A 24,628-nucleotide genomic window follows, 5' to 3' on the forward strand; every position below is an offset into this window, starting at 1 on the left:
TTTAACTCCGAATCAGAGAGGAGCGGGGGGCTGCCTTAATCGACATCCACGTCTTGCTCGGGGGCAGAACGACAGATTCATGTCAGCTCAGGGATTCGATCCAGCAACCTTCCGGTTTACGGGCCCAACACTCTAACCACTAGGCTACCTGCCGCCCCTAAAAAGGAGGGTGATTGAGTGCTGCATTAGATCACCCGACCTCAACCCAATAGAGATGGTTTGGGATGAGTTGGACCGCAGAGTGAAGAAAAAGCAGCCAAGTGCTCAGCATATGTGGGAACTCCTTCAAGAATGTTGGAAAAGCATTCCAAGTGAAGCTGGCTGAGAGAATGTCAAGAGTGTGCAAAGCTGTCAATAAGGCAAAGGGTGGCTACTTTGAAGAATCTAAAATGTATTTTAGATTCTTAAAAAAAAAAGTTAATACATGATTCCATGTGTTATTTCATAATTTTGATATCTTCCCTATTATTCTACAGAAAATAGTCAAAATAAAGAATGAGTAGGTGTCCACATTTTTGACTGGTACTGTGTGTGTGTGTGTGTGTGTGTGTTGTATATATATATATATATTTTTTTTTTGTTGAATACATTTAAAATGACTCTAATATGAATGCTTTTAACATTTTACAGACAAAGTGTAAACCAAAGTCTTGTGTGTAGAAGTAGAGAATGAAAAATGTCCCACACCATGTCGAGCTAATAGGTAGCCTACATTGATGCCCAATAATCATTAAAAAAAAATTATATATTTAGGGTACATATTAATTCTGAGGACGCAGACATCATTACATAGCATAACAAAAAATTCCACTTGACAGTGTCAGGATGTTGAATGAAGATTTTGGTATTGGAAGCCAAACATTTCAGTTAAATGCAAACACTGAAAATGCAGTTTCCCAGACACAGATTAAGCCTAGTCCGGAACTAAAAAGCAATTTCAATGGAGACTCTCCATTGACCATGCATTTTAGCCCAGGACCAGGCTTAATCTGTGTCTGAAAAACCTGTCTTAAAATGTCACATGCTGCTTTAAGTCTCTCCTCCTTTTTTCAATTAGTAGGCTTGACTGCACATACCATGCTCACTCACACATACGTAATCATGGCTATCCAAAGGAAAAAGCTAAAAATAAAAATAAATTAAAAAAAGTTTAAACGAGGACCATAAAGGGAAGGACTCCGTCCTCCATCTCCTGATTTTTGAAATTTCCAAAATGTCAAACACCTGTACCAATGTTTCACTTTTTTAATTGATACCATCCCAGGCATTTGCATTTCCAAAGAAGTCGTCTTGATTGTCCATCATGAAGTCCAAGTCCTCACCATGAGTTCATCACCGCCTCTTCTGGGTGTAAACTGGGTAGGCGAGCGTGACATTTAAAGAATCATTGTGCTGTACGAGTGATGTGTGGTGGTAGTGCAGGACTAGTTCTTTTAGGGAGCCATACAGGTTATACGGCTCTGCAAATCCATAGCCCGTATGACTCTTGTTGATAACACAATGCTTCACCTCACCCTCCACACTGCAAAGAAAGACATTTTAAATTAGAATACATCAAGATCAGAATACATCCAAATTCCATGTATGGACTATTTTTCATGGTTCCGAAAATAACGAATGGCCTGGTTTTGTTACATGTTGTCAACTTGATCATTTAGAAACACACCAAGGTCAACTTTTCCTTCTTCCTTCAGTCTCCCTCAATATGTAGCATGAGGTTAATCAGTTTGTTTATTATGAATATGATCTTGCATGACAATTCTAATCAATATGCTAATCACTTTGCCAATACACACTCAATACTAACATCATAAAATCTGTCAACATGTTAACACTGAATAATCGGATCTCATTAAATAAGATTGATTAACTCTATGAAAAATGAGTGTTTAGGTCTTAAATTATCATGACACTAAACTCAAATCATGTGTCTTCATATGGAAATGTTTTCCGGGTGATTAGGTAGCCTAAAAATCTGTCGCTATGCCCTTGAGCAAGGCACTTAACCCTAATTGCAACAGCGGTGCTATACAATAGTGACCCTTGCCGTGGCCCCACTCCTTGCGGGTGTCTCACGGGGGAGTTGGGATATGCAAAAAAAACACATTTCCATTAACAGGACAAATATAAGCACCCCGCAAACTTGTATTATTAGATACATACACAACACTGCAGGCGTAGCAGCCAGCTTTGCTACTGTCCCGGACCAGGAATGTTCCGTCCTTCTTCCCCCGGAGCAGAGCTTCTGCCTGTAGCCGGTTGATGTTGCCTAGCCTCCACGAACGTTCATCATGATGTGGGAGGTCCTCATCGTCTTCAACCATTGAGTACTCACTGTAATACAATAATCACATTAGTTTTATACGACACTAACTTCTGTTTGAATTACTCCTTTAAAAAGAAACATGCAAAAGGAGTCAAAACTTTGAAGTGGATCTTTAAAGAACAATCCAAAGTAAAAGCGTGGGAAATGGATACTTACTCCTCTGGGTTTTCATTCTTGATACCCAACCATTCATTCAGCTTCTTCTGCCTCACTCCCTTTTGTGTCAGCCACCTACCATGAGAAAATAAAAAAGGTTTAATGTCAGTCATTTAGTAACGGGACATAATAGACAAGATATTTGATAACAGCAAAGACTGGGTCTATACTTACATTAGGTATTGGTCTCTGGTCTTGCGGAGCTGAATCAGATCAGGTTTGATGCTGTTCATCTTCTTATCGATCTCCCTGTAATCTGCTGCTTGCTTTTTCAGATCATCCTCCAGGTGCCGTTTGCTGTCCACAATCTCACTTATTCTCGATTTCAGTTTGTCGTAGTTTCCCATGATTCTAGGAGAAACAATTATTGTCAAAAATATATCACCTATTGTCAATATATGAGACAGCTGTTGTACTTCTATAAGAATGGCACATTTGGCTTCTCCAACAGTGAAGTAGTAGTTGTGGCATCAACAAAACCCCAGTGATTCTGTGGGTATACAAACTTCTACTTTACTATTACCATTAGTGATGCACCGATATTACATTTTTGGCCGATAGCCCGATATTATCCTTGCCAAAAAAAACAATACCGATAACTGATATTTAAAAATGTAGCGGCCTTTTAAGGATTCTAGTAGTTAAAATAGTTCACACACACACACACACACACACACACACAGGTCTAAGGCACTGCATCTCAGGGAAAGAGGAGTCACTACAGTCCCTGGTTTGAATCCAGGCTGTATCACATCCGGCCGTGATTGGAAGTCCCATAGGGCTGCGCACAATTGGCCCAGCGTTGTCCGGGTTTGGCCATCATTGTAAATAAGAATTTGTTCTTAACTGACTTGCCTAGTTAAATAAAGGTTACACACACACACACACACACACACACACACACACACACACACACCAACAAGTTATTTTGTTGGCATTTACGTATGTCCCCATTACCAGTAAAACATCATCAAAATTTATTTCACTTACTTGCTGCGCTGTTTCATTGTTCATTTGTTCAATTGTTTCATTCTCAACCAGGGTTTATATGGAGCGCTATTTGGACCTTTGCGTGTCAAATAAGCTTGTTGACCAATCAGGACCTGAATATGACTGCACGTCACATAATAATATAACACGTTTATTTTTTTACATAGTGATTACACTATCACTCGTATTTAATATGTCACAACGATTCATCGATATTTAAGCTATGATGCTTGTAAAGTTGTCTCGCGCACCTACATTGCTGGTCATAAAAAAAAAAGCTAGCTAGCTAGCTCATGGATGCAAACAATGTTCTTCCCCCAAAACATAGCAAAAAGACAATATGTTTCAGTAGCTATAGTTGGCTAGCTAACTATATAGCTAGGTGTCACCATTTAAAATAACCCTAATTTATAAGACAGTTCTTATTTGATTAATGGTGGTCGGACCCATCTATGTGAAGCTAGACACAATAGTGAACTTTGCAGTTAGCCTTCAAAATAAAAGTATGTCATTGACAGTGATGCAAATGAATACAAATAGTAGAATTATTCCATAATTGAATAAATCATGCTAAACAAGGTTGGAATGTTATATAAAACCAACTAAAGACAATTTGTTAATTTGACAAAAATCTGTTGAAATCACACAATGTTACTTTAGAATTGCATTGGGGGGAGGGGCATACTTATTTCACTGTACAGTATTACCTATGAATTGTGGATCAACGACATGGGGTATCAGTCTACTCAGTGACACCCAGAGAACATTAGTGTCGTAGCTCTTATTGCGGGACTCAAACAACTGAATTGAGACACATTTATTGTCAACCTATGTGTATTGAACACTATTCCCGAGGAAAAACCATACTGCGTGGATATTTTGGAGTCCGATAACTCTGAGGATGTTGGGAAAAAATAGCTTGGGTATTGAGTAGACTAATAACCCATTTCATTGATCCCCAATCCTTACGTAAAGCTGTACAATATGAATGTCAATACATGCAATAGGCAGACTGGGGAGGTGATTTCAGAGTCACAGTCCCGCGATAAGAGCTACAACGCTAATATTTGCGTAAACTCTTCAGTTGTGTTCTGTGGGTGTCACCGAGTAGACTGAGACTGATTTTATTGCGTCACATTCCAACCTTGTTTAACATTATCTAGTCTAAATATGGAATGATTCCACCAATTGTAACCTTCTGCATCACTTTCAAAGGAGGTACTTTTATTTTGAAGGCAAACCGCAAATTCCACTATTGTGCCTAGCTTAACAACACATAACCCGGTCCCGTCGAGCGTCACTAGCCAGATGAAGCTAGCTGGCTGCTTATAACATTAACTTTGGGCAACAGGGTTAAGTAGCTGGCTGGCTATTTATTTTCATGAACTAAGGTTCAATTTCAATAGGTGAACAACAAGTGGCTACCTAGCTAATACTTACCAGGATTCCTAAATCATTGCTAAGAATAATGAAAATGACTGAAGTTTCGACTGGTCATTGTTTTCAGGCTGGTTGTATTGGTGCTAGCTAGGTACCAAGCTAAAGCTAGCTACCCCAGAAGTTGCGGTCGAACAAATAATGCTTTATTACCAACGCGGTGTTTGCTTGTTTGCAGACTTTTTGGACAGCTTTGACAGTGCTACTGATAGTAGGGTGGCGCTTGGCTTGCACGTGCAAATTCAGAACACACAACATTCTATAATAGAACTGCTTTTTGACGTGTCAAATTAAAAGCTTATTTAACTCATCAAATAGTGTTACTGTCAAATAGTGTTATTTGACACGCAAAAGACCCAAATGGCATTCCATAGTTTGTTGTGAAGCTAATAGCAGTGACGCTATTACTGTGTAACTCCGGTAGGGCAACATCTGAAAAATAGCGCACTTGGTAGTGTGTGCCGGTGCTCGACCAGTCGCGAAAGCCAACATCACCCACGACAGAGAACGGTTGATTGTCAAGGGCAATGAATTCCATCATCTTGGCATTAATGCATTTCGCCTTTGAGTTGTCTCGCTGAAATGTTATTACTCTTTCAAATGACTGCTCAAATTGAACTTGTTGGAAGCATGCACTTAGTATTTTTCTGCTTTTGTTCTGTGTAGCGCTGTATTTTTCGTGGCGTCATTACATCATCTACTTACGTTATATAGGTGTGCACGTCAGCTTTGACATCGGTTTTGCACATCGGCGTTAAACTAGACATCGGGCCGATGCTGGCATTTTTAGCTAATGTTCGGCCGATTCTGATACGCTCACCGATACATCCCTAACAGATATTAACCACTTTATCATAGAACTGAACTGTGATTTGTGTTAGCTACATCTTTGGTTGAAAAGATATAGATGTATAATTTTCATTATTACCTTTGGATTTCTTTATCATTACCCTCTCTCCTGAACTTTTCAATGTACTCCTTGCTATAGCGCTCTTGGGTTTGGCACTGCTCCTCAAAGATCTTAATGGTTTCATTGAATGCCTCAATGGCTGTTCTCTTCATTTGAATTTCCTGAGGAAAACAAAGAACCGGAGGTTGGATACAGTACAATCAGAAACGATTCAATCACAATTGAATGACAATAGCAATTCACCTGTGATGTTCTTGTATACTCCTCGTACAGACGATCGTACTCTCGGTTCTTCTCCTGGAACTGCAGGTGGTACTCCTGCAGCCTTTTACCAACAGCTTCAATGTTGTCCTCTTTAACAACCTGGTCCTGCAGGAGACAACAAAGCAGTTAGAGGAACAAATCTCATTCGGTCATCTGGCAAAAAAAAGTTCTGGGTGACACTCAAATGCCGGATATGAAAATGAAGCACTGACTGTGCTCACAGAATAATCTGACCAACGGATCTCTTATCTTCGAATAAGTGTAGCTTCCATTTGTGTTTGAATTGTGGAGGCACCCTTACCTGCTGGAGCCTTGACACTGGGTACAGCAGTCTCACGTCCAGCTTTGGGTTGTACTGGGCTAAGGACTCGTGTCTGTAGTGATTGATGAGCTCAACCACCGAGTTGAATGTCAGTGGGTCTGAGAAGCCGTATTTCCCATCCCGATGGAATATTTTGATCAGTTTGTTATTTCCTCCTTTCCTATGAGCGAGATCAAAAAGGGACGTTTGAAAATGTCCATGTGTCTTTAGGCTAGGGTTTCATTTTAAATTTACCGGACATTTGAGAAATATACCGGACCCATATGCATTGTGTGATTAGGGCGTCCACCAACGGTGCTCAGAATAACAGAAATCACATTTAGATTATGGTAATTCATCTTAACAGAACATGCAACTCTAGGATGCAACCAAATTCTGATGCGCACTTTGAAGACGTTGGAATAACTGCCACTTTTCCTCAGCCAACAAGACGAGTTACAAACAGCAAAATCACTAGCCTATGTCAATCTACTATTCCCCATAGTAGAAAAGTTGACCTATTCTCTTGGTCAGTTTGCAGTTCTAGCCTATTCCAAACAGACTCAGACAGTTGTGGGATCCCTAATTTATACAACCAGTTTAGCTACATAAGAAAAATGTTAGAACGCAAATCAGGCTGATGCAACAGATCAGAACGTTTAGCTTAAAATGTTGATAAACTATTATTTCTTCGCATTATAAGCTCACGAATGTGTGTTCCATAATTCATTTAGCCGGAAAATACCGTTTCCAAAAGCACACCACACCACACATAAGAGCGGCAGAGATCAAAATATCCGTTAGAAATTAAGAAAGAGGGAAGATCTAATGATGCAACAACTAGGCTCCTAATATGACTAGGATTGTGCCTTTGGCTACCGGACAATGAAAAAGTTTATTTGAAAACTATTTGAACATGAGAAAAAAAAAAGGCCATTGATTTCAATGGCATATGGAAGTCTTTATAAAATAATTGTTTCTATGGTCAGATTTTGGCTAGGCTACTTCAAAGCAAGGTAAAACATGCCTCATAATATGAAGCAAAACAATAATGTTTAAAATAATTAACTTACAGACCGATAAGCATGACTGGTCAAATTTATTTCCATCGACTGGTATTTCCATCAATTAAAAAGCATAATTTTGCTAAGGAATTATTTATTTTCTTATGGACAATTTTATTTATTGGCTTTTCAATTATTTTATTTAAAAATCGGCTATTACCGGTTAACAGAAACCCTGCATTAGACAAAGAGTTCCATATTAATTTAGCAGCCATGCGATTCACAACGTACCTCAGAGTCAGTGTGTAGTCTCCATGCATTTTGGTGGATGCATCTCGGACCAGAAACGTACCATCAGCTGTGTCTCTCAGCTTCTCATTCACCTCCTCCCTACAAGAAAACGAAGGGTTATGCTACAGTTTCTTCAAATCCAATAGGACTCATTATCAAACTGGAAACCAAGAGATTTCCATCACAAGACACTGACCATTCATTCATTATTAATTGAATTATCATTAAGATCATCAGGGCTTGCCTTGAGATGTCTCCCCAGTACCACTCCCCGTCTTGCAAGGCCATGTTGTTGTTGAACCCGTTGTTTGGAACTGGGGTAGTGGCCTTTGGTGGTTTCGGGGGCAAAGCTGCGGCAAGAAGAGAGAATGAAGCTGTCAATTTGCAGTCTCACAGTGCATAACTTACCTTTTCTGAACTTGTGAAATTTAAGTTGACTTCATTAGGTGAGTGAGGAGGATAGTTATAAGCTACCAGAAACAGGCTTAAATTCCCCCAAAAACTGCAACGGTTCATAACAATATGAGTGTAATGGCTCAAAACTAATACCTACATGTAGGCTATTGTTTGATTTATTTGTGTCAACTACTGCATTACCAGTTAAGTAGCTACACTTTGTTGCATTAACATAATGACCAGAGAGAAAAAAGAGTGGAAATGTGTTATTTGGCCACGTTTTAATGTAACAATATCAACATATTATGATGACAGACTAAATAAATCAAAAACTGAGAAAATGAGGCCTGAAAGCAGACATAAAATCCAAAAAGAAGTACGCCTCTGTACACCATAACTACTCCTGTGTGTAATAGTAGTACTTCGCTGCAGTTCATCTGCTCTGCCGAGCTATCAATGTAACATAGCCTAATCATCACAATGCACATCCATGTAGAAATACCCACAATGAAAATATGTTATACAGCCTAATGGTAACATCTCACAAAAAAAATTATGTAGGAGGATGCCAAAGGAACACATGCAAACCACAGATGGCGAACAGATGTTGCGCTGGAGGGGATGGCTCCCGTTTTATGGGCTCTTAACCAACCATGCTATTCGTTATTTATTTTTCGCATTGTTTGTAAATTATTTTGTACATAATGTTGCTGATACCATCTCTTATGACCGAAAAGAGCTTCTGGACATCAGAACTGCGATTACTCACCTTGAACTGGACAATTAAAAAATATTTAACGAGTTGGATGAGAGGGATTTACTCCAGATATGGCCCTCATCCCCATCATTCACAGGAGAAAGAGACATATCGCGGAAGGAGTCCGGGGTGCCTTGTGAGGATAAGGCAGCGAGCGGCTAATCTGCCTTTACCATCAGTACTATTGGCCAACGTACAATCGTTGGATAATAAAGTGGACGAACTACAAGCACCCATATCCGGGACATTAAAAACGAATATCTTATACTTCAAGTCGTGGCTGAACGACGACATGAATAACATACAGCTGGCGGGTTATACACTGTATCGGCAGGATAGAACAGCAGCCTCTGGTAAGACAAGGGGTGGCGGTCTTTGTATATTTGTAAACAACAGCTGGTACACGATATTTAACCTGTTATGGCTAGGGGGCAGTATTTTCACGGCTGGATAAAAAACGTACCCGATTTAATCTGGTTACTACTCCTGCCCAGTAACTAGAATATGCATATAATTATTGGCTTTGGATAGAAAACACTCCAAAGTTTCTAAAACTGTTTGAATGGTGTCTGTGAGTATAACAGAACTCAAATGGCAGGTCAAAACCTGAGAGATTCCTTTACAAGAAGTGGCCTGTCTGACCATTTCTTGAACTTCTTTGCCATCTCATTCAATTACAAAGGATCTCTGCTCTAACGTGACACTTCCTACGTCTTCCATGGGCGCTCAGAGCCCGGGAAAAAACAGAATGTCGTCATCCCAGCCCCAGGCTGAAACACATTATCGCCTTTCTCAAGTGGCCGATCAAGGGACTGTGGGCTTAGGCGCGTGCCCTGGCCGCCCCCGTCTTTGTGATTTTTCCTCTGTTTGCCGAAAAGGAGATTCCCGGTCGGAATATTATCGCTTTTTTCCCGAGATAAATTGCATAAAAATTGATTTTAAACAGCGGTTGACATGCTTCGAAGTACGGTAATGGAATATTTAGAATTTATTTGATACGAATTGCGCCATGCGCACGACCCTGATTTACCATTTCGGATAGTGTCTGGGACGCACGAACAAAACGCCGCTATTCGGATATAACGATGGATTATTTTGGACCAAACCAACATTTGTTATTGAAGTAGCATTCCTGGGAGTGCATTCTGACGAAGACAACAAAAGGTAATCAAACTTTTGTAATAGTAAATCTGATTTTGGTGAAGGCTAAACTTTCCGGGTGTCTAAATAGCTAGCCCGTGATGGCTGGGCTATGTACTTAGAATATTGCAAAATGTGCTTTCACCAAAAAGCTATTTTAAAATCGGACATATCGAGTGCATAGAGGAGTTCTGTATCTAAAATTCTTAAAATAATTGTTATGCTTTTTGTGAACGTTTATCGTGAGTAATTTAGTAAATTGTTAGCAAATTCCCCGGAAGTTTGCGGGGGGTATGCTAGTTCTGAACGTCACATGCTAATGTAAAAAGCTGTTTTTTGATGTAAATATGAACTTGATTGAACAAAACATGCATGTATTGTATAACATAATGTCCTAGGTGTGTCACCTGATGAAGATCATCAAAGGTTAGTGCTGCATTTAGCTGTCTTCTGTGTTTTTGTGACATTATATGCTAGCTTGAAAAATGGGTGTCTGATTATTTCTGGCTTGGTACTATGCTGACATAATCTAATGTTTTGCTTTCGCTGTAAAGCCTTTTTGAAATCGGACAGTGTGGTTAGATAAAGGAGAGTCTTGTCTTTAAAATGCTGTGAAATAGTCATATGTTTGAAAAATTTACGTTTTTGTATTTTTGAGGAATTTGTAATTCGCGCCACGCCTATCATTGGATATTGGAGCAGGTGTTCCGCTAGCGGAACGTCTAGATGTAAGAGGTTAATAGTTTAATCCAGCACTAGAACATATACTGATACTATTTAGTAATTACTAAATGAAAAAGTAACCAGCTATGGCCCATGCAAGAGGTGTCTATCTTCGAGATCTATAGTCAGCAATTAGTTCAGCAGACATTAAAAATCACATTCAATTCCAAATATGAAACATAAAAAATATTACTTGTATTACCTGGAGCAGCCTGGGTTTCACTCAATTCACTGTTGACCAAGATCTCTAGAATCTTGATAAGGGAATCCAGGCTGGCCTCACAGCTGAGAGATAGGAAATGGTTACATTTATTATCTGCTGCATCCTTAGTTCATTGACCTGTCAAAGGCTTTCGATACTGTTGATCACTCACTGCTAATTCAGAGGCTTTCGTCAACTGGTTTAGACCAGGATGCATGTAACTGGTTTAAAAATTACTTGACAGATAGAACTCAATGTATATCTACTGATGGTGTTAAATCTGGCTTCCTGGATATTATGAAAGGTGTGCCGCAGGGGTCGATTCTGGGTCCTGTAGTTTTTACCGTTTACACTAACAATATCGACTTGTCTGGAAAAAGTTGTAACCTGTACTTGTATACCGATTATACTTTTGTATATGCTATTGCCCCCACGGTTGACCAGGCACTATCTGAACTACAGTCTTCCTTCATTGTATTACAGAAAAACTTTATTGACCTGAAATTACTTCTGAAAGCAGGTAATTCTAGAGAGCATAAAAATATATTTGATGATTTAAGCATATGTACTTTAGATGGTGTCCACATTGATCGTGTCCCTGTTTACAAATATCTGGGCATCTGGATAGATGAAAATCTGTCTTACATAGCATATTGATGAGTTAGTTTAGAAGCTGAGAATAAAAATGGGCTTCTTCTATGGAAATAAATCCTGCCTCTCTCTGAATTGTAGAAAGCAGATTATTTAGTCGACGTTCCAATCGGTTCTAGACAATGGAGACATCTATATATGGATGCAGCTGCCACTTCATTAAAGCCGTTAGATGCAAATTATCATGCGCTTTATTACGGGCAACAATTGTTGTACTCATCACTGCATTCTCTACCAGAAAGTTGGTTGGCCCTCTGATGTCACGTAGGTTGATACATTACTGTGTTTTCATTTATAAAGCCCTTTTGCAAGAAGTCCCACTGTACCTAACATCATTACTAAACTTCAGACATACAAGTTACCACACCTGGTCTTAGGGATGTTTAACTCTGGAAATTCCTTTGGTTTTCTTCCACCTTATTTGTGGAACAATCTTCAAAATGTTCTTATTATATGATGTTCTCGTGCCTCTAGGGCAATTCAGAAAGATGATTGAGGATCTTATTACGGATTAATATGTTTGTTGTTTATGACTGTGTTTTCTCTTTCTTTCTTTCTGCTTGCATTTATATTTTGATGTGTGTAATTTATGTAATTCATGGCTCATCTGTAAAAGAGACCTTGGTATCAGTATGACTCCTTGATCAAATAAAGGTTAAATAAAATTGGTATGTGTATTTAAACACACAAAAAACAATCTGTTCACATTCTACAGTTACTGTGAGTGTTACTGTCTCTATGACATGTTGTTCTTAAACTGCCCTCGTACATAAAAGCATTCCTGTCAGCATAATTGCCCCTTGTGGGATAAATCAAGTATTTCAATTGTAATTGTATACTGACCTTGCTGGTTGAAGCCTGAAAAGCACAGGGCTAAAGATCTCCGCCAAGTCTCTGACACAGAGTTGGTTTTTGCTGGTGTTCTGAGAAATCCGGCAGAAATGTTTGATGAGGCAGTAGAACGTGAGGCAGTATTGGGGCGGATGGGTAGGTGAGCTGGCTATTCTGCGCAACAACTGGGCACAGTCCTTTGGATCCTTTACCTCTGTGAGCATGAAAAGGAGAAACAGTCACACAAGGTAACGATTAAATCAATGACAACCACTATTAAAATGTATTGCACAACATTGCCCTGGAAAACTTGCCACAACATACTATAACTTTATTTGTATGGTGAGCCACATAAAACCGGCTTGCGGGCCGGATTTGGTCTGTGGGCCGCTTCTTGAGCATACGTTTGGTTTGAGTGATTCTATTAGTTTTATATCTATCAGGTCTTACCCTGCGCTGCATGAATCATCTCACTTTGGAGAGAGGTGGGAACAACTGGATTAGGCAAATCCTGCAGGTATCTCCAAAGGCCATCACATAGCGACTGTAGGTCCAAAGGCTCCAAATCTATAAATGCATCAACAAACTTAGTAGATGGTAGAGATGAACACAACAAATGACAGTTACAACAATCACTTGGTTAAGAAAATCATATTTCTAAAGAACTATTAAAAATGGGAGAAGTAGTATGGTGGAAAAATTGCAAGATTATGTTATAATACTTTTATTGCATCAAATGGCTGTTTTATGCAACAGAATAGGGTATTCTGTTATTAACTATTGTGTGTTCTACTGAGGATGGGCCTCTGGGAGATAACACTGACAGGAGATTTACAATGTCTTTGGGTGATAAAACCTAAAGAGCATTCCAGAGCATGAGTTAATGTTTCTGTTCTATACGGGGCCAGACACTGGTCTCTATACAATGAAAACTGTTGACACAGCAGATACTGTCTGCTATGTATTATAGGTATCTTTCATACAAATCTTAACCTTGTGACCCATTCTATATATCTGTTATTCGTCATGTAGGTTGGAAGGGGTGTATCTTGGCTATAAAATACCTTTGTACTTTTGTCTCGGGGCTCTCAACGTATCATCTGAGCGTAAATCGTCAACCAGCCATCATTATCGTAGAGCACTCAATCGATTCACTTTATATGTGTGTTGTATTGACCTGCTCCCTTATTAATAAGTGATTAAAGATTTAGTTTAAGTATAACTGACTTGTGTGATAAGTTTGTCTCTCCTCATTTGATAGTAAAGAAATGAACCACCACATTAGGCACAATCTGCCACTCACTCACCACAGTCAGTGAACTGTCTCATATCCAGCCCACAAGCTGCTGTGAAAGTTCTATAAAGGGTTGGACATTCCAAACCTGCAGGACAGAAAATAGGATCAGGAGGTGGATTTGATTAACCATTTCAATGTAATTTCAAAACATTCACCATCGTTAACTACTCCCATGCACCAGGCCACGGTCTCTTCTTACCTTTGCCTTCTATTGCCTCCAAAAGCTTGACCAGGATGGGTGATGCAGTCTCTGGAGGAGCAAACTGTTCTGGCAGATCTGGCAACATGAAGCCTGCACAACAGAAAGATGACGTACCTGAAACTTTCTAAACTGCTACCGGATAGTTGATTGTTACCTGATAACAAAACACCCATCTCGCTCACCTTTCCTTTATAGGCATTCAATTAAAATGAATAATTATTTATTTTTACACACAGCAACGGTTGTGTCACATCTAACAAGCCTGCACAGATATTAATTTTCCTTGCGGAGTTACGGCACTGTTGTAGGTATAGGCCTTCCTTACAGTAAATTATTAGTATCAGATCACAGTTACACACAAGCATTTCCTGTTTGCCCCTAAAGCTTCCTTTGTAAAAGCTTATGATGCACTCTAATCCTCCACATCAGCGTTTTCATAGATCCGTATTCAGCACATCTGCAGCTCAGTGCTTAATACTAGTTGTAACCAACTCAAACTGATGAAACAGCAAGCCAAGGAAGAGCTGAAACACAAACTAGAGCCTGAAATTCATGTCTATTCATAATCAACAGTGCAAAAAGATTGGTCACAGTAATTTAAAATCAAAATTGGTTGTACAGTACTTTTAAAATCGACAAGATAAAAACATCATCAGCAATGTAACCTTATGTACAACTACTCACCCTCTGATTCTGGATCTGTCCTGGCTAGATCTGATGTGGAAGGAAGAGGCCTAGGTGGCCTTGGTTTTGGTGTTGGTGGTGAAATTATTTTTCTTCCCACAAACTCAACGTAAGTCCCGGGGAAGTCACCTTTTTCATGAGTTGTCTCATTGAATCCTGGCAGCCACCCAATCTCATCTGGTTTTTCTTCAGCCCAATTAGGGCAGCCTAGGGCCAGCAGAGCACCCTTGCTCACCACAAGTATATCGCCTACATGCAAATCAATGTCCTCCTCCCTCTCCTTTTTATAGTCATACAGTGCTCTGTACTGGTATCCTTCTGAAGTCATCTTGATATATGATATCTGTTTCCCAATACACAATTTAAGACCAATAAGATTTGGCCCGAGGTTAAAAATTGACTATATTCTTTCTAACGCATGTTTCCTCCATCTCCATTTTATGCGGATCTTCTTCCCCCCAAAAGTATGCAGATTCAGCACCTCCAAATGTTAATGTTAAGGTTCTGTCCTGTTTTTCAACACACCCTCCTTATGCTTCATGCAATACAATCCCATCAAAGGCATCGGCATCTGTAGTCCCATGAAAGCATCTGTCCTGGATGGAGGCAAAATGTATATTCAGAAATCAAAATTAAAGAACTATGGTAGCTAGATTGTTGAAATCATTTGTTGGTTTACAAGCTAACGTTTTCAATGATTTCAAATCACCAACAAAACGGTGATTGTCTATGAATAAGAAACGTTAATATCTAGCTAAAGTTACTGTATACTTGAAACTATATAAGTTCCACATTGCTTTATCCAATGTCTTTGTTCGTGACATAGCTATTAGCTTGGACATACTGTACTAGCTATACACCAATAGTCTAGCTGGGGATTGGGGAGAAGGGAAGTAGCTAACGTTACTAGCTAGCCGGGTAGCTACGTCTATTAATACACATCCACAAATCCGGGCGCACACACCATCCAAAGGACAAACGCAAAAGTAATTTAAAAATACAAATGATAAAAACATTTAGATTAAAGAAACCATGCCACTCGTTGTGTAGCTAGTTGGTATGTAACATTATTAGCTAACGTTAACTAGCATACACAGGCCCGTGAAAATGTGGGACCTCCACTGCCTCGGATCAGATTTGGCAGATGGCTACTTTAGCTAGCTAACGTTAGTTGAATAGCTACCTTATTGTTATTTTCCTCAGAAAAAATCTTCAGAAAAAACAAAGATCAGATTTCATTGGGAAGTGCAGGATAGACGCGGTCTCCAAACTATGCGACATAGCTAGCTATGATATCGAAAAAGCATCCGGGTGCAGTAACAGCTAGTAGCAAACCGCAGTGCAGCTAGTTAGCCGGTCGTCACTAGTTAAACCCTGACTTTGTGGCTGTGTTATGACCGAGGTAAAAAGTAGTGGATATTCTGTTCTCTCAACAATAGCTATTGAACCAAGCATGCCATGACAATGAAGATATTCTGAATTAGGGGAGGATGGACAAAAATCCACAACTTTTTTTTTAAGAGACATTTCATTGTATATTGTATTTTTTGTTGTTGCTTTCAATCTTCCATAGCTCTTACACAAAGCATGGCATGACTATGAAAAGTATATATTCTGAAACGGGGAAGGATGGACAAAAATCCACAGCTTTCCCCCCTATATTTTTTACCAATTCTACTGTCAATATAAAATAATTAATTGCAGACAAGTATATTTCTATAACATTTTTGAGATTGTAAATTGATCATGCAAATTATATTTGTGAAAAGCCAGTAAAAAGAATAGTCACGAGCCTCTATTGAATAGATGGCCACTAATTATTTCTGGTGATGTGGGAGGGGTTTTGTGGTCAAACAACAAAGAGAAGAGGTGCATAACTTGCTACAGTATACAAAAGTTTCGGTCTCACAACCTTCATGAGACAAAAAGGTCTAAAGTTGAATGATGGGGAAATGTAACCAAACTCTTAAACAGAGATCTAGATGCTAGGACTGACAGTCCCTGATAATGAATTACACTATGAAAACATACATCAAATTATGATAAAGGGGGCTATTAAGGAACCATTCAGCAATTGTGTGATTTTGTTATTAACAGAACCGCTTCACTCGTTCTGCTTCCATTGTGGGATGGAGAACCTGGAGGGCAAAAATATATTTGATTGGGTAAGCGGCTACACAAGTGTATATATTGATGTCTTTACATACAGTTAGGAAAGCAACAAATATAATTCATGAATCTTATAGAGAGATACTGTAGTTAAGGAAAATGAGTATAATATTGAAAACAGTAGATAATCTGCTAATGTACTGAGTTCTCCCCTGCTTGGTACAGAGGGCATCTCTGATTAACCCAGAGAGCACACTAGCTGACACATACCACAATTTCTCCAGGCACACTAACGTAGCCCATTGCCATTGCCTTCTACCACTCTGGCGAGCATGGCAACAGGGTTTGTAAGTCGCTCTGGATAAGAGCGTCTGCTAAATGACTTAAATGTAAATGTGGTTCTCATCCAGCGATAAATGTGCAGGGGCACCGGTGTCAAGGTAATATGTACATGTAGGTAAATGGGGGGCAATGCAAATAGTCTGGGTAGTCATTTGATTAGCTGTTCAGGAGTCTTATGGCTTGGGGGTAGAAGCTATTTGGGAGCCTCTTGGACCTAGACTTGGCGCTCCGGTACCGCTTGCCGTGCGGTAGCAGTGAGAACAGTCTATGACTAGGGTGGCTGGAATCTTTTTAGGGCCTTCCTCTGACACTGCCTGGTATGGAGGTCCTGGATGGCAGGAAGCTTGGCCCCAGTGATGTACTGGGCCGTACGCGCTACCGTCTGTAGTGCCTTGCAGTCGGAGGCCGAGCAGTTGCCATACCAGGCAGTGATGTAAGCTGCAAAACCTTTTGAGGATCTGAGGACCCATGCAAATCTTTTCAGTCTCCTGAGGGGGAATAGGTTTTGTCGTGCCCTCTTCACGACGGTCTTGGTGTGCTTGGACCATGTTAGTTTGTTGGTAATGTGGACACCAAGAAACTTGAAGCTCTCAACCTGCTCCACTACAGCCCCGTCGATGAGAATGGGGGCGTGCTCGGTCCTCTTTTTCCTGTAGTCCACAATCATCTTCTTTGTCTTGATCACATTGAGGGAGAGGTTGTTGTCCTTGCACCACACGGTCAGGTCTCTGACTTCCTCCCTATAGGCTGTCTCATCGTTGTCGGTGATCAGGCCTACCACTGTTGTGTCATCAGCAAAAGTGATGGTGTTGGAGTTGTGCCTGGCCGTGCAATCATGAGTGAACAGGGAGTACAGGGACTGAGCACGCACCCCTGAAGTGCCCGTGTTGAGGATCAGCTTGGCGGATGTGTTGTTAAATACCCTTACCACCTGGGGGTGGCCTGTCAGGAAGTCCAGGATCCAAATGCAGAAGGAGGCATTTAGTCCCACGGTCCTTAGCTTATTGATGAGCTTTGAGGGCACTATGGTGTTGAACTCTGAGCTGTAGTCAATGAATAGCATTCTCACATAGGTGTTCCTTTTGTCCTGGTGGGAAAAGGGCAGTGTGGAGTGCAATAGAGATTGCATCATCTGTGGATCTGTTCTGGCGGTATGCAAATTGGAGTGGGTCTAGGGTTTCTGGGATAATGGTGTTGATGTGAGCCATGACCATCCTTTCAAAGCACTTCATGGCTACAGACGTGAGCGCTACGGGTCGGTAGTCATTTAGGCAGGTTACCTTAGTGTTCTTGGGCACAGGGACTATGGTGGTCTGCTTAAAACATGTTGGTATTACAGACTCGGACAGGGAGAGGTTGAAAATGTCAGTGAAGACACTTGCCAACAAGTAAGTCTATAGGCTACTAGTGGAACTAACCTTGGGCTGAATTTAATAATCAGAATTCCCTTCTCCCAACTGCCGTGCTCCGAAGCACCTCTCACTCACATGGCTCTCTCAGATATCTCAATTCTTATTAGCTAACGCCCATCATGTGATGGGGTCCTTTTCAAAGGTATCTCAGCTAAGTAGGCTACACGTGAAGAAAGACACATCAGGGACGCAAATGTGCGCGTCCCTCGTATCGAATTCCGAGGCGCATATTGAAGACGTCGACATTTACTTTGTCAGCCAACAAGATGAGTAGGCCTAACAAACAGCAAAAGCACTAGCCTATGTCAAGCTACTATCCCCCATAGTATGAAAGCTGACCTATTCTATTGGTCAACTTGTCCTTCTGTGCAATAAATAAATATTCCAAAACATACTCTGGGACAGTTGTGGGATGCGATAGATCCCAAACGAATACAACTACTCCCATAAAAAAAAAAGGTTTAAAAGCAATGAGGCTGATGCAACAGATCAGAACATTTAGCTTAAAAGGTAAAACTATTAGGCTATTTCTTCACATTATAAGCAAGAATGTGTGAAAAATGCAATCAATTAGCAGGAAAACACTGTTCTCAAAAATGACCGCAAACGCCATTATGCATGTAATGCTTTATTATCATTGAGCATTTTTATGGTGAAAATGTTCTTCCCCAAACTTGAAACTGTGTGCCAGTAAGGCTCAACACCGGTTATAAAGTAGATTAATGTGCTTATTTGGCCACTTTAGTTGTGATACAAACCTAATCAAAACATATACAGTGCCTTGCAAAAGTATTCATCCCACTTCGCGGTTTTCCTATTTTGTTGCATTACAACCTGTAATATAAATGGATTTTTATTTGGATTTCATGTAATGGACACACATTTTAATAGGCCAAATTGGTGAAGTGAAATGAAAAAAATAACTTGTTTCAAAAAAGAATAAAAAAAGAAAAACGGAAAAGTGGTGCGTGCATATGTATTCACCCCCTTTGCTATGAAGCCCCTAAAGATCTGGTGCAATCAATTACCTTCAGAAGTCGCACAATTAGTTAAATGAAGTCCACCTGTGTGCAATCTGAGTGTCACATGATCTGTCACATGATTTCAGTATATATATATAATATGATACACACACACACACACACACACACACACACACACACACCTGTTCTGAAAAGGCCCCAGAGTCTGCAACACCACCAAGCAAGCGGCACCACCAAGCAAGCAGCACCATGAACACCAAGGAGCTCTCCAAACAGGTCAGGGACAAAGTTGGGTTATAAAAAAATATCAGAAACTTTGAACATCCCACGGCGCACTATTAAATCCATTATTAAAAAATAGAAAGAATATGGCCCACAACAAAACTGCCAAGAGAGGGCCGCCCACCAAAACTCATGGACCAGGCAAGGAGGGCATTAATCAGAGACGCAACAAAGGAGACCAAAGATAACCCTGAAGGAGCTGCAAAGCTCCACAGCGGAGACTGGAGTATCTGTCCATAGGACCACTTTAAGCTGTCACTCCACAGAGCTGGGCTTTACGGAAGAGTGGCCAGAAAAAAGCCATTGCTTAAAGAAAAAAAATAAGGAAACACATTTGGTGTTTACCAAAAGGCGTGTGGGAGACTCCCCAAACATATGGAAGAATGTACTCTGGTCAGATGAGACTAAAATTGAGCTTTTTGGCCAACAAGGAAAACGCTATGTCTGGCGCAAACCCAACACCTGTCATCACCTCGAGATCATCATCACCACAGTGAAGCATGTTGGTGACAGCATCATGCCATGGGGATGTTTTTCCATCGGCAGGGACTGGGAAACTGGTCAGAATTCAAGGAATGATGGATGGAGCTAAATACTGGGAAATTGTTGATGGAAACCTGTTTTAGTCTTCCAGAGATTTTAGACTGGGACAGAGGTTCACCTTCCAGCAGGACAATGACCCTAAGCATACTGCTAAAGCAACACTTGAGTGGTTTAAGGGGAAACATGTAAATGTCTTGGAATGGCCTAGTCAAAGCCCAGATCTCAATCCAATTGAGATTCTGTGTTATGACTTAAAGATTGCTGTACACCAGCAGAACCCATCCTACTTGAAGGAGCTGGAGCAGTTTTGCCTTGAAGAATGGACAAAAATCCCAGTGGCTAGATGTGCCAAGCTTATAAAGACATACCCCAACAGACTTGCAGCTGTAATTACTGCAAAAGGTGTCTCTGGTCTTATTTCATGTTTGTTTCACAAGAAAAACTATTTTGCATCTTTAAAGCGGTAGACATGTGTAAATCAATAGATACAAACCCCCCCAAAACTATTTTAAATCCAGATTGTAAGGCAACAAAATAGGAAAAATGTCAAGGCGGGTGAATACTGTAGCAAGGCACTGTAGGTGCATTTAAGCATCAGCTGTCAGAGCAGCTTACCGATCACTGTACCTGTACACAGCCAATCTGTAAATAGCACACCCAACTACCTCATCCCCATATTATTACTTACACTCTTGCTCTTTTGCACCCCAGTATCTCTACTTGCACATCTATCACTCCAGTATTAATGCTAAATTGTAATTATTTTGACTATGGCCTATTTATTGCTTACCTCCCTACTCTTCTACAAGCTGCCAGTCCTCAACTGGCAGCTTCATTAAATAGTACCCGCAAAAACACCAGTCTCAACGTCAACAGTGACAGGGCGACTCCGGGTCGCTGGCCTTCTAGGCAGAGACTCAAAGAAAAAGCCCTTCTCAGACTGGAAAATAAAAAGAAAAGATTAAGATGGGCAAAAGAACACAGACACTGGACAGAGGAACTCTGCCTAGAAGGCCTGCATCCCAGAGTCACCCCTTCACTGTTGACATTGAGAATGGTGTTTTGCGGGTACCATTTAATGAAGCTGCCAGTTGAGGACTTGTAAGTTGTCTGTTTCACAAACTAGACACTAATGTACTTGTCCTCTTGCTCAGTTGTGCACCGGGGCCTCCCAATCCTCTTTCTATTCTGGTTAGAGACAGTTTGCGCTGTTCTATGAAGGGTGTAGTACAGTGTTGTATGAGATCCTCAGTTTATTGGCAATTTCTAGCATTGAATAGCCTTCATTTCTCAGAACAAGAATAGACTGACGAGTTTCAGAAGAAAGTTCTTTGTCTGGCCATTTTGAGCCTGTAACTGAAACCACAAATGCTGATGCTCCAGATACTCAACTAGTCTAAAAGAAGGCCAGTTGTATTGCTTCTTTAACCAGAAACAGTTTTCTGCTGTGCTAACATAATTGCAAAAGGGTTTCTAATGATCAATTAGCCTTTTAAAATAATAAACTTGGACTAGCTAATACAACGTGCCATTGGAACACAGGAGTGACGGTTGCTAATAATGGGCCTCTGTACGCCCATGTAGATATTCAATTTTTTATTTGAAATCTGTCGTTTCCAGCTACAATAGTCATTTACAACATCTTCACTGTAGTTCGGATCAATTTGGTGTTATTTCAAATGACAAAAAAAAAAGTTCTTTCAAAAACAGTAAATTCTAAGTGACCCCAAACTTTTGAACGGTAGTGGATATTAAATAGAGTTGAAGTTTACATACACCTTAGCCAAATACATTTAAAAACTCAGTTTCACAATTCCTGACATTTAATCCTAGTAAAAATTCTCTGTCTTCGGTCAGTTAGGATCACCACTTTATTTTAAGAAAGTGAAATGTCAGAATAATAGTCGAGAATGTTTCAGGTAGCGTTCCACAAGCTTCCCACAATAAGTTGGGTGAATTTTGGCCCATTCCTCCTGACAGAGCTGGTGTAACTGAGTCAGGTTTGTAGGCCTCCTTGCTCGCACACACTTTTTCAGTTCTGCCCACACATTTTCTATGGGATTGAGGTCAGAGCTTTTTGATGGCCACTCCAATACCTTGACTTTGTTGTCCTTAAGCCATTTTGTCACAACTTTGGAAGTATGCTTGGGGTCATTGTCCATTTGGAAGACCCATTTGTGACCAAGCTTTAACTTCCTGACTGATGTCTTGAGATGTTGCATCAATATTTCCACATAATTTTCCTTTCTCATGACGCCATCTATTTTGTGAAGTGCACCAGTCCCTCCTGCAGCAAAGCACCCCCACAACATGATGATGCCACCCCCGTGCTTCACGGTTGGGATGGTGTTCTTCGGCTTGCAAGCCTTCCCCTTTCTCCTCCAAACATAAAGATGGTCATTGTGGCCAAACAGTTCTATTTTTGTTTCATCAGACCAGAGGACATTTCTCCAAAAAGTACAATCTTTGTCCCCATGTGCAGTTTCAAACCGTAGTCTGGCTTTTTTTAAATGGTGGTTTTGGAGCAGTGACATCTTCCTTGCTGAGCGGCCTTTCAGGTTAAGTCGATAGAGGACTTGGTTACTGTGGATATTGATACTCTTGTACCTGTTTCCTCCAGCATTTTCACAGGGTCCTTTGCTGTTATTCTGGGATTGATTTGCACTTTTCGCACCGAAGTGCGTCCATCTCTAGGAGACAGAACGCGTCTCCTTCCTGAGCGGTATAACGGCTGCGTGGTCCCATGGTGTTTATACTTGTGAACTATTGTTTGTACAGATGAACGTGGTACCTTCAGGTGTTTGGAAATTGCTCCCAAGGATGAACCAGACTTGTGGTGGTCTACAATTTTTTTCCTGAGGTCTTGGATGATTTCATTTGATTTTCCCATGTGTCAAGCAAAGAGGCAGTGAGTTTGAAAGTAGGCCTTGAAATACACCCACAGGTACACCTCCAATTGACTCAAATTATGTAAATTAGCCTATTAGAAGCTTATAAAGCCATGACATAATTTTCTGGAATTTACTAAGCTGTTTAAAGGCACAGTCAACTTAGTGTTTGTAAACTTCTGACCCACTGGAATTGTGATACAGTGAATTATAAGTTAAATAATCTTTCTGTAAAGAACTGTTGGAAAAATTACTTGTGTCATGCACAAAGTTGATGTCCTAACCGATTTGCCAAAACTATAGTTTGTGAACAAGAAATTTGTGGTTGAAAAACGAGTTTTAATGACTCCAACCAAAGTGTATGTAAACTTCCGACTTCAACTGTACACACGCAAAAAGTAGCGTGTCGATGAAGTAACACTTTTTCGCAAAAACCTACAGTAGCTAGATTCCCATCCAATTTGCGGCAGATTTTGATGCATATATTTCTAAAATCTGCATAATACAATATGAGCATATTCTTACCAGATGTTTCCATCTAATTGACTTTGAGGATAAAAGGCTGTGGGTGATGATACTGCACATAAAAATAAACTATTGCTGTTAAATTCTCACGTACAGAATGAAAAATACAAGTTAAATGGGTTCCCATAACATTTTCAACTCTACTGATGGTTTTGTCGTAAAAACTTTTGGTGATATAGCAAATGTACCCACTCTGGTCTTGGCACATGCGCTCTAGCCAACAGCTCGCAGATACAGTGCGGCTAGGCTACCTATATTGAGATTATTATAGATAAGAGTTTTATTATTTGCATTTGTCAAAACGGCAGCCAAGCATCGATCATCTTGTCAGAGTAAGACGCTCGATATTTATTGGAAAGGAGCATCAAGCTCATCACCTTGTACTTTTACCACCCTGTGAAGGTTATCATAACTTATTTCATCTGTAGCCTAATAAACTGCATGCTTTCCCGAGTCTTAGTGGGAGGACCACACAACATATCATCGCATGACTCCAAGTTTACTTCAATATGATGGTTATTATATGAATATTTGCGCATCAAGGTGTTTCCACCACCATTTCTCACATAATACATTTGACTGACACAAAAAGATCCCACCATGTTGAACAATATATTGGCATAATAACATTTGATTTATTATGCCAATATATATATTTTTTTTCATGGGTCAGGTAATTCATCAGAATTAAAATGGTTGGATGGAAATGTCTAATAAAAATGTAGTTGAAGTGTTTCCATTGCCCATTTAGGCAAATTGCACATTAATAAATTGTTAACAGACTGTATGCCCTCCCACCTATCTGTTTTATGTCTTAGGTAGCCCGCGAAAGCCAGCATGGATAGAACACAGTAACTAATATTTGCCATATTGTAATACTTATCATGTGCAACGGTCTGTGCCATGGGAAAACTTGCACTCCTATAGAACTGAAATAATTGGCTGGTGAAACTTGCCAGCCAACCAGAAAAGCAAGGTGAAG

The 24,628-nt window shown here is 40.2% G+C and overlaps 1 protein-coding gene across 2 annotated transcripts; it reads right to left on the reverse strand.

The window, feature by feature from the left end:
• Positions 1-741: 741 nt before the first annotated feature.
• LOC106587034 (phosphatidylinositol 3-kinase regulatory subunit alpha) lies at positions 742-16,004 on the reverse strand. Of its 2 annotated transcripts, none has more exons than XM_014174884.2 (16): positions 15,746-16,004; positions 14,563-15,158; positions 13,876-13,968; positions 13,687-13,761; positions 12,830-12,946; positions 12,392-12,593; positions 10,898-10,980; positions 7,924-8,029; positions 7,680-7,778; positions 6,385-6,565; positions 6,063-6,188; positions 5,838-5,980; positions 2,657-2,833; positions 2,483-2,557; positions 2,164-2,334; positions 742-1,522 (listed from the first exon to the last, which is right to left on the reverse strand). In XM_014174884.2, the coding sequence occupies exons 2-16, from the start codon at positions 14,888-14,890 to the stop codon at positions 1,333-1,335; spliced, it is 2,166 nt and encodes a 721-aa protein (XP_014030359.1). In that variant the 5' UTR covers positions 14,891-15,158; positions 15,746-16,004; the 3' UTR covers positions 742-1,332. The 2 variants fall into 2 exon arrangements, with proteins under 2 accessions (XP_014030359.1, XP_014030360.1); XM_014174885.2 differs by having other exon boundaries at positions 14,563-15,153; positions 15,746-15,970.
• Between the last annotated feature and the right edge of the window lie 8,624 nt (positions 16,005-24,628).

This window comes from Salmo salar, chromosome ssa26, assembly GCF_905237065.1.
Source record: "Salmo salar chromosome ssa26, Ssal_v3.1, whole genome shotgun sequence".
Lineage (NCBI taxonomy): Eukaryota > Metazoa > Chordata > Actinopteri > Salmoniformes > Salmonidae > Salmo > Salmo salar.

Excerpts from the sequence above, each read along its gene's own strand:
- LOC106587034 (XM_014174884.2), bottom strand. The coding sequence starts at position 14,890 with ATGACTTCAGAAGGATACCAGTACAGAGCACTGTATGACTATAAAAAG. Across the intron at positions 12,947-13,686 it reads GAGACAGTTCACTGACTGTG|ATTTGGAGCCTTTGGACCTA; the intron begins GTGAGTGAGTGG and ends ATGCATTTATAG. Across the intron at positions 2,558-2,656 it reads ACCAGAGACCAATACCTAAT|GTGGCTGACACAAAAGGGAG; the intron begins GTAAGTATAGAC and ends TTCTCATGGTAG.